General features: G+C 43.1%; 1 protein-coding gene across 1 annotated transcript; it reads right to left on the reverse strand.

The window, feature by feature from the left end:
* Positions 1–2,511: 2,511 nt before the first annotated feature.
* SPTSSA (serine palmitoyltransferase small subunit A) lies at positions 2,512–8,457 on the reverse strand. The gene is made up of 2 exons (XM_048486713.1): positions 8,265–8,457; positions 2,512–3,699 (listed from the first exon to the last, which is right to left on the reverse strand). Exons 1-2 carry the CDS (start codon positions 8,365–8,367, stop codon positions 3,596–3,598), a joined length of 207 nt encoding a protein of 68 aa, XP_048342670.1. The 5' UTR covers positions 8,368–8,457; the 3' UTR covers positions 2,512–3,595.
* Positions 8,458–10,852: the final 2,395 nt, after the last annotated feature.

The following is a 10,852-nucleotide window of genomic DNA, read 5'->3' on the forward strand; positions in this document are numbered from 1 at the left end:
TTTTTTTCACAGCTGCCATGCATTGAGTTGACATTCCCATGGAACTATCAACTAAGACGCCCAAATCCCTTTCCTGGTGTGGGACGGATGGCACGGCCCCTTGTAGCGGGTATGTGAAGTTTGGATTTTTTTGCCCCCACGTGCATCACTCTTTACATTTTTTGCTACGTTGAACTGCATTTTGCCATTTCTTAGCCCTCACTCCACCTAATTTATCAAAGGTCCGCTGTGAGCTCTTACTTGATCCTTTGTGGTTTTCATCACCCTACATAATTTGGTATCATCTGCAAACTTGGCCACCACACTACCTGCACCCACCTACTTCCAGGTCATTTATGTGAATAAAGTTAAAGAGCACTGGTCCCAAACGGATCGCTTGGGGGACAATTCACTCCCCTACATCTCTCCATTGTGAGAACTTCCCATTTATACCCCACCCTTTGTTTCCTGTTGTTCCTCAAATCCAGTTTTAATCCACATAGGAGGACTTCCCCTTTTTCCTCTCATTGCTGAGTTTTTTTCTCAACAGTCTCTGGTGAGGAACTTTGTCAAAAGCCTTTTGGAAATCCAAGTAGACAATGTCCACCGGTTCCCCCCTTATCCACATGTCTGTTTACACCCTCAAAGAACTCTGAAGTAAGTTTGTAAGCACAGGATTTGCCTCTTGCAAAAGCCATGCTGGACTCTTTTCTCAGCAGGTCTTGCTTTTCTACATGTTTTTTAATGTTATCTTTAATGATAGATTCTACTAATTTACCAGGAACAGATATCAAACTGACTGGCCTGTAATTTCCCGGGTCCCCCCCTAGACCCTTTCTTAAAGATTGGTGTGACATTGGCCATCTTCCAGTCTTCAGGGATGGAGGCAGATTTCAGGGATAAGTTGCATATTAAAGTGAGAAGATCAGCAATTTCATGCTTGAGCTCTTTAAGGAAGAACTCCTTGGATGAATGCAATCTGGGCCAGGGGATTTGGTAGCATTTAGTTTATCAATGGCTGCCAGAACTTCTTCCTTGTCTACCACTATCTTTGCTAGTTCCTCGGATTCACCTCCTAAGAAGCTTGGTTCAGGTGCAGGAATTTTCCTCACCTCCTCTTGGGTGAAGACAGATGCAAAGAATTCATTCAGCTTCTCTGCAATCTCCCTGTCATCTTTTAGCACACCTTTTGATTCTAGAGAATATTATGGAATTCACATTAGTATGAAGTACACATATTAAAATTTCACCGTGTATCGGTTGGCTCTAGTCATAACGTTGTGCCAATGTGTAGTAGGTCCCTCTAATGTAATTTGGCAATGAAAATGGATCCTTCAGTGCCTTTACTAAGTCAAAACACTTGAATTACATTATAAAGATAAATGCCCAACTTCTGTAAATCAGTGGATTGAGGACATTACAACTTTATCAGTATGGGAATGCATGACATATAGACAACAACTACACAGAGATTATTTTTATATATTTGTAAACTGTTTAATAGAAACTTATGTGTAGATACGCAACAACTGGTGTTATATTTTATATACATACTCCCATCCTCTTACTTTTTTCTGGGTTTTTTAAATGAAATGTTTAACAAAATGTTTAAAAATCCTGTGAAGCAGAATAAAACCAGAACTGGGGAAAGAATGGGTACCAGTACATACAGCTGGTACTGTGGTCCCTACAGGCGCCACACTTAGGATCCCTGATTATACTGTTTCCCATAATATTCTCTAGAATCAAGTCTCCCTGTGTGTATAGAGACAAAAATCACATAACACTCAGTTATAGTACAAGATGTCAAAGCAGCATAACCCATAAACTGGGAGATTCAAATGAGCATAATAAGGACAAAATCTGGAGATGAATCTTTCTACACTTATGGTATGTTTTCCTTCAATTTTTAAGCCCACCAAAAGTAACCTGTAGGCACAAGCCTCAAGGACAGCAATGAGATTTTAAAACAAAGGATAAGTGGGGGGGGGGGGGGGATTTTCAGCACATTCTCTTCTTGCAAATCTATGCTGCTCTTTAAAGGAGACCCCCCCCATTGGTTTATAGTGGCAGCTGATTGAACGTTAAGTATTGAGAATTCTGAAGTGTTTAAAGCACCTGATTAGGTAAAATAATCTAATGACCACGCAAATGAGCTGGTATTATCCCACTGCTGTAAATCATGGGTAAAGGGGTGCAAATACTCAAATATTGTAGTTTAAAGGAACCTAGTAAGGGCTGAACTATACATGACATCTGTCCCTTGTTCTCCACAGGAAATGGCAGCCATATGCAAGCTGCCAATTGCTGTGGAGAACTCCCTCTAAAAGTGTCACATGATCTTCCAATTCTGTCCATGGTAGTGGCAAGGAGGCCTCCATTCTCCAGACCCAAAATTATTTGCCCTGTCTGCCAGTCCCTGTGAGGAGTAAGTCACATCTAGTTCAATCCTAAACTCTGAGCTAAAGTAACATATGAACCAGACACTTCACATTTTATAATCTGTTCTAAAATTAAAGAGACATCCATGTGTACAATCAACTCTTTCAGCTTTTTATTTGGAAGAAAAAATTACCCCACCTTAAAAACTGCCATCTTACATTTCAGAATACAAATCTGAAAAAGCTATAAAAACTAAGACAAGTCTTCAACCTTGTAGACAACCCGTATTGCTGTAGTTTTAACCCAAGCCCGCTTCAAACTTCGTGTTTTGGTCATTTGATTTTAAGTATTCAAAAGGGTTTGAACACTATTTACACATTAATAATAAATGTTTCATAATGTAAGCGAGATTATACAACAGCAATAGCCATGGTCTTTTCATCTATATTAAATTACATTCCTCCAGAAATAAACATTTACAAGCACAATTCAGTTGAAAACTATAATGGCAGCATTAAAGTGCTGTCACAAAACTCCATGAAAAATTAGATGGCATATGTAAACCAAACTAATCCTTTACGTGCCCAGCAACCTTTACAGCATTGTTCCATACATAATGCTACAAGTGTCCATATGGAAAATAAAATGTTTTCTAGTTACTGTTAAAGTAAAATAGCCTGTTTGAGAGTCTTGATAGCAACTGAAGCACCTGAGTTAAGTCTTTAGAAACATGTTTTTGTAAGAAAGATTCAATGAATATATCCACAACTTTGTATGAATCTAAACACTTTCTTACAAAATGTGTTATTGGAAATATACCCAGATGAACATATAGCAAAAGCCTAACACCCCATTAATGATTTTTGATTAAAAATAGAAGGCAATTAAGTTTTACTCAAAGTTACAATAAGAAAAGCTTTCACAGTATAATACTGAGACTGTCACAAAGTTAAGAAAATACTGATATCAAAGGTACAAACAATCACAATGTTCATAGACAAAAATTACTATACAAGGAAATTTTGTAAAACCAAAAGAAAATGCCATCAACACTCAGGACATATTGCATCCCGTGTATGCGTGTGTGTTCAACTGGTTGTGTCATCTTCAAAGCCACTGATATCCTGTCTTGCTTGTTTTGTCGACTGCAGAAATCCTTAACAGCAGATGTTCAATTCTTCTTGGGTATCTGGTCCGCAGTTTCCAACTGATTCCTGTCTCAGGTCATTCTTTATCACTGCACAATTTCAAAATAGTGCAATATTGCCATAATATGCTGTGGCATAAACACATAGCCAGTGTAAAGTGCCATTCCAAGGATGGACACTAACATGGAATCTGAATTACAGTTAAGGAAAACCATTCTGGAAAGAACAATAAACATGCAACTATTGAGCAAACTACAGTCAACTTGGGAGGGAAGGAAAGTTCACCCTCTCCTCATCTTGTTTCATTCATTTGCATTTTTAGGCAGACAGGAGTTTTTCTTTTGAACATAAAGTGATGTACATAGAAATTAGAGAAATGGCATCAACTAGTTAATATGGTTTATACCTGATCTTTCACAGAGGCTCTGCTATAGTCACCCAACTTTAAAGGAGGACGAAGAAGAAGAAGAGGAAGAAGAGTTGGGTTTATATCCCCCATTTCTCTCTTACAAGGAGACTCAAAGGGGCTTACAATCTACTTCCCCCCCCCCCCAACAAACACCCTGTGAAGTAGGTGGGGCTGAGGGAGCTCCAAAGAACTGTGACTAGCCCAAGGTCACCCAGCTAGCGTGTGTTGGAGTGCACAGGCTAATCTGAATTTCCCAGATAAGCCTCCACAGCTCAAGTGGCAGAGCGGGGAATCAAACTCAATTCTTCCAGATTAGAGTGCACCTGCTCTTAACCACTACGCCACTGCTGCTCTCTAAGGAAGGTAGATGACTACCAGACTACCATGTTATTCTCTACTGGCACAACATGATCTAATAGCAGTGGAAGAAAAATAGGGCTACCCAAGCAACATGCCAGCAAACCAAAGGAGTATAAAAGATGCCAGGTGGCGGTTGACAGCTTTACTGTTTTGTAAAGCCCCTACACGTTTCACTGTACAAGCTCCATCAGGGGGATCAGAGTCCCCATTTGCTAACTCTCTCCACAGCAATCAAGTATACAACTCAATTGCTGTAGTCTCCAATCTCCATGATGAAGCTTGTACAGTGAGACTTGCAGGGGTATTACAAGACAATAAAGCTGTCAACTGTCACCTGGCATCTTTTTTGGTTTGCTATCATCAGAGTGCCATCAAATCCCTAAATGGAGAAACAGTCAAACACACCTGAGTGGAGAGAAGACCCTCTAGTTTTTCTCTTCCCACACAGTCATTTCAGAACAAAGGAAGGAAAAATAAGACTTCTCCTCCCATCCATCCTGTTTTCTGGAACCATGTGTGCGAAAATAAAGGGGGGGGGGAGTTTGGAGTTTGAGACTAGGACAGAGCAAGTATCCTCTGGAATCCAAATTTGTCTGGAAAAACATAGCAGCTGCTGACCACTAACTCCAGAGCGACAATACCACATTAACTAACCTCAGTTATCTAGTTATAAGCAGCAAACCAGCAGCCCCAGAAATATACCACATGGCCATGCAGGTGCATCTGTGACCATCACCCTTTCACATGGCTAAAAGAAATACACAAAGTGTAGTACAGTAAACATGTTGCATCATGATTATTTTTGCAAGTCGATGTCAAGACAACATGGCATGGTGAGTAGGCAGCATTAATAATTATACTAAATTCATCATCATTAATAGGTGATGACATATATGGGCATGCAATGCGGCTGAATAAATAAATGGAAGATAGACACAAGGAAACAAGAAGCTAACAAACAACAACAAGATGATTTAGTATTAACACACCATACTGTGGAACTGGTTCTCCCAGTTTCTTGCTTTCACTTACCAGGGCAAGTGAGTAAAATTTTCACCCCATGAACTCTGCTGCAAAATGGGGTCAATATTATAATTAAGAGTGCAATCTGGACCCCTGTGGCGGACAGAGGCAGTGCCACAAAGGTGGCACCGCGCTGTTCCAATGGGCTTTCCAGAGGCGCAAAGAGGGAGGAAAAAAGCAAAAACCCTCCCTGTCACTGGGCAGCATTCCATGGGGCCAAATGGACTTACACCACACAAAAGGATGGCGAAACTGGCCACAAACTTGGGGTGGAAGCCACCTCCAGGAACACTCTGACCTGCCCCTCCCATGCCAGAATCCATTCTGGATGACAGCACAACCCTATGGCAGCTGGACTTCTGGGTTCACCCACTGTGGAGGTGAGGGGTGGCCAGCCACCAGCACATTTGTTCCCTTGACCTGCAGGAACAGCCCTGGGGCACTCCCTAAGCGCCTTCGGCCTCCCCCCACCCCAGAGCTTTAATAGTCAATCTTGCCATACAAGTAATGATTTTATGTCCTACAAATACAATTCTAGTATATACAATAAGCATATTAATGAGGTTAGACAGGTGGTGACCCAAGAAAGAGTCTTAACTGTCATGGCATCAAACTTTTGAACTCCCTCCAAAGGCAAAGATTGAATCTTCATCTAGCTGCCATGATGGTAGGGCGGGGGGGGGGGTGTTGAAAGAAATTTTTAATAATCTACTTGCTGTGATGGGAGTAAGAGTTACCATAAACCAAGAATTAGATTATGAAATCACTTTACTACAAAACTGCTATAAGCCATGATTCCATATGGACCATTTGAAGAACTTCCAATAAAAAGAACAGATTTTTCTGTGGAGTTTAATAATGATGCCAGAAGCAGAAAAGCAATGTAGCCAAAACAAGGACCATTTCTCAATTCAAATTTGCTGTAACTTTTAGTCTTCCAGTAAGATTTTGATCTCTCCTCCAGCAAGTGGTATGCTAGGGAAACAGCTACATGCAGAGAAGCAAGCGTGAAAGGACTGGCTGAAAAAATATCCTAGGTATTAAGCACAGGACCCGAAATAATCCAAGGGTAATAATTTAAGGAAAGGTGTACACTTAGCAGATCTGATAAAGCATGTAATGTGACTATTGTATCGTAGCAATGAAATGCCCTTTTTGTTTCACAGTGGCCCCCTCTACCACATAGCACAGCGACATTTGCTTCAGATGCTACCGTAATTCTGGAGAACTGCTTATGCCGTTGCAACGGGCCTTCACATATAGACTTCTAGCCCAACTCAACAAGAGGAACCTGTGCTTTCCCATAATGATCAGCTATGCAAGAAGTTGGCCTGAGTGGGAAAGCAAGGCTACATCCAATGTAAGGGTGATGTGTATACCCATAAAGAAGCCTGTATTGTAGGAGCATGGATAAAGCAAATTCAAATTATATATTAAATATTTAAAATCCATAGTTTGGATCCTAAGCAGAGCCCACAGGAGTGATTTTTTTTCAATTTCCCCAATCCTTCTCCTGCAATCTGTCAATCCACTTTTGCTTCCAAGGGTTAATGAGCATGAGAAATAGCATAAGCGCCAGTGTGGGAATCTGTACTGGAATAGAGGGGGAATTGCCAAACCTACCCCCCCCCCGCCCCCATACACACAGAGAAGAAAGTACAAGCAGAAAAGCAGATTAGGGTCTAAACCCATACTTGGAGTAAACAAATAATAAAGGTTACAAAGTAAAGCATAAAGGGAATTCCCAATTCCGACATAAAGTTCTTAAAAGATTAAAGAGATAAGGAATATTTTGTAATGAAAAGCCAGTATGGAGAACTACCAAAACGAGAAAGACTGCTAATGACCTGGAAATAATTTTTACTGAGAAACCTGCACAGACAAGCTGTAGACAGACATAGGCAAAACAAACAAATGAGCTACTACCAAATGAAAAACACCCTTAGGACTAAATGGATGAAGAGTATAAAGCCCTAGGCTGTCCTGTCAAACTGATATTAAATGGAGGACTACATATCTGCATTAGTGACTGGCAGGCACACAGTGCTGTCTTCAAATAGAGGCCTCCTATGCCAGCAAAATCCATGCATCCAAATATCAATTTATTCCTGCAGGCAGGGTGAAAAGGGACTTCAGTGACAGACACTTATTTTTTTCTGGCACATAGTGACAGCCTTTGTGCTTTCGTGGAACAAAAGAAAGCTAAGAGACAGAAATTGGGGATGAGGAGAGAGAAAATGAAAAAAGCCAACTTTTCCCATAGTTCTACTATAAAATAACTTCAAAGGGAGAATCCAGTGATAGTTTCCCCTAGCAGGTTTGAATAAGATCCTTGGTTTCCTTACTCACTACAGATGCAAACTTCTTAACATGACACAGATGCTCAGCTGCACATTTATATTGTCTCTCCTCTGTACTATGGACATGCTTATTGTGGCTCACACAGTACTAAGACTGCCTCTGGGACCTGGGCTAGTAGCCACCACAAACCCAACCATGTCCTGCCTGGATAGTGACAGCATAAAAGTTGCCTAAGAAGAGTACAACCACCACCTAAGCAAGACCATTATCAGTGCAATCCAACGAGTAGTTACTCCGGTCTCAGCCCATTCAAAAGAATGGACTGAGGCTGAAGTAACTCTTTTTAGGATGACGCTGTTAAGCTCAGCAATGACCTTCCCCTTCAGAGACAGACAGGCCTGGTCCACACTGGCCGTCCACCCCAAATTTACGTCCTTCCGAACCTCGGTTCTATACCTGCCGCCCCCACCCCCGACTCATCCTCGAGGAGCCCGGCGGCCGCCTTTTCTAAAAGCTGCCTCACTCCTCCTTCCCGTCCTTTGCCCGGCAGCCCCGCTATTCCTGCTGCGCCCTGAACTCCCTCTTCCTGTTGTGCAAGAACTTTAGCAGCAGCTGCTGCAGCAACCTGCCCTTTCCAGCCCCTCCGTCCAGCCAAAGGATACTGAAGATCGTCCTCTCCCAGGGCTCCAGCATGTAGAGCGCGGTCACCAGCAGATACTGGTAATAAAACCACGACATTCGTTTCCAGGCCGAGCTGAACACCATCGCGACGCCGCTTCCGGATGCAAACCGCGCACCAGCCGGAGAAGCACCTCTAGCAGCCGAGGCCCAGGCAGAAAAGGGCCGGGAAGGAGGCAGGCAAGCGGGAGGGAGCTTTGTCGGCCAGCTGTCTCGCGGATTGGCTGGGCTGTCCCCTGCCTCGCCCGACGGGCGTTTCCACCTGGGGCGGCTGACGCCGGGTTTCTTGGTTGATCTGCTGACGGCGCGTTCCCACGGGTGTTGTCGGTGTCGCCGCGTATTCGGAGAAGCCGACAAAAAAGACCCCCGCGGTGCTTTTAAACTATTATCGCTACTTTTCTATGGCAGGCAGAATTTCGATTCAGCCTTGCGGGGTCTTGAAAATTAAAGAGGAATTTCATATCACCAACAGAGTTTTATTGCAGCTGCTATGCTTGCAGAAAGTTCCTGACTCAACCCCAGGAATTAAAAGTGCAAGACGTGAAAGGCCTCCACCTCAAACCCTGAAGAATGGGTTGTCTGTCAGAGCAGACAATACTGACCTTGTGTTGGGATTTTCCAAGTGTCTGTCACAACTCAGTCATAGAAGGGTTAAAACTGTTTGTATGGGGAAAAAAGTTGCCGAGGTCACTGTTTATGACCTGATCTATTGATTAGCTATTGGTCAGTAAGATAGCCATTGCTTACTTGTTAGTGAGCACATACATCAGAAGTTGTATAGTTAACTTGGTTTCTTTGTTTGAGCAGCCAAGGTAGATGACAGCAAATAGGTAGGAAGATGCAGCAAATGTACAATAATGTAGATGTGTAACAGGAAAGAAAGGATTTCTTATTTTATCTCCATGCAACCCTCCCTTATAGTTAGCAAACTCATATATAAAAAGCAACTGAGAATCTGTCTCTGTTCTACAGTGGGCTGACTCGATGGTTGAGGTGTGGCAAAGCTCCTGCTTGTTTTGCTTATGGGTTAACTTCTAATTATTCAGTAATAAAAGTTTATAGATGTAAGCCTGGTCCCTATTTTAATGAACTGTTCTTGAGAAAGATAGCAGTATCGTTGCTATGGGGTGCTTTCCATTTATTTTCCATCTGAGAATCTCCAATTAGCCACCTCACCACTGCCAACGTAATGGAATCCTCTTTGGAAACTCCCTGGGGAGTTTTAGAAGCAAAGTGTGGTGTGGCTTAGAGATGCATTATGTTTAAAAAAAAGTCGGACAGGTTGGCATAGCCATTTTTAGTGCAAGATACTACATTAAAAGATACGTTTCTGAAGGAAAAATTAATAATTCACTATCTCCCTTTCGTTTGCAAGATACACTCCATACAGACAAAAGGGAAATATTCCTCATATTCAGCTTAATTATGGAATTCAGTATCACAGAAATGTAGCAATTGCCTTTAGTTTACATGATTTGAGAAGAGGTCCTGTTCTGTGCAATGTTCAGGAATCCCAGACGAATGAGGTTAAAACACAGCCGTTTATTCAAGCGTTAGTCCATAACAACTAATACACATAGCCTAATGCACTAATGCCTAATACACATAGCTGCATTCATTAAATACAAAATGCTGGAAATTACAGCATCAACTACAGCACATAGGTCAAATTCACTGTGGGCCTGGAGCCATGGGGGAGGGGCAGTGTCAGACCTAGGGAAGAGCAGTAGGGAAAGGCTGCAGCCAAGGGAGCCTCTTGTACCCACCCAACCCAACAGCAGGAGCCTGAAGCTTGCAGCCTAGAGTGAGGGACGAAAGAGGAGGCAACTGGTAAGCACTAAGCAGGCAGGTCAGGCGTGGGGGGGGGGGGGGAATGGGCAGGCAGGCTTCCCCTCTCCGGGGCTGCTCTGGCTCCATTTTGGGCCAGCTGCCTCTCCCCCGTCTCAGCTGCTGCCCTTTGGGCCTTCTCTGGCAGCAAACCTGCTCTGGGGACTGCAGAGAGAATAACACGGGACACTCAGTGTATTTATTAGAGGAGTTCCTTGGCATTCGAAGAGCAGCTCCAACTGAGCCTCTGGGGCTGCAACTTGAGCATCAGCTGCCTCCAGTTTCCCTTTCATTCTGCAGTTTTTTGTTTTTAACCCTGCATTTGCAAAAGGCCAGCTGACGGAGAGATTCCCTCCCAGGGAACCTTATTTGCATGCAAACTTTGCAATCCTTTGTAAGTAATGCTCATCCCTCCCCAAAGTTGCAGACCCAAAAGGAGAAGGAAAATAATCTCCTCTCCTTGCAAGAGAGCTGACCCATTGCAAACACACGCCTCCCCCACCCCTGTAATCCATGCAAAAAAGGGGGCCATGAGTTACAGAACTCCAAGCCAAAAGAAGGGCAAGCCCTCCTCTTTCACACCACCCAAACTTGCAAACTCCCCGCCTCCAAGTCCCGTGGCATCTCCTTGCGGGCAGAAGTTGGTATGTGTTTTTTTGCCTGGTGCTTTGCAAGAGTTTTTTGCAAGAGCCGCCCCATCTCTGGGTCATGCTTTGGGTAAGGCGGCCAAGTGGAAGGGGCGGAT

This window comes from Sphaerodactylus townsendi, linkage group LG02, assembly GCF_021028975.2.
Source record: "Sphaerodactylus townsendi isolate TG3544 linkage group LG02, MPM_Stown_v2.3, whole genome shotgun sequence".
Classification (NCBI taxonomy): Eukaryota; Metazoa; Chordata; class Lepidosauria; order Squamata; family Sphaerodactylidae; genus Sphaerodactylus; species Sphaerodactylus townsendi.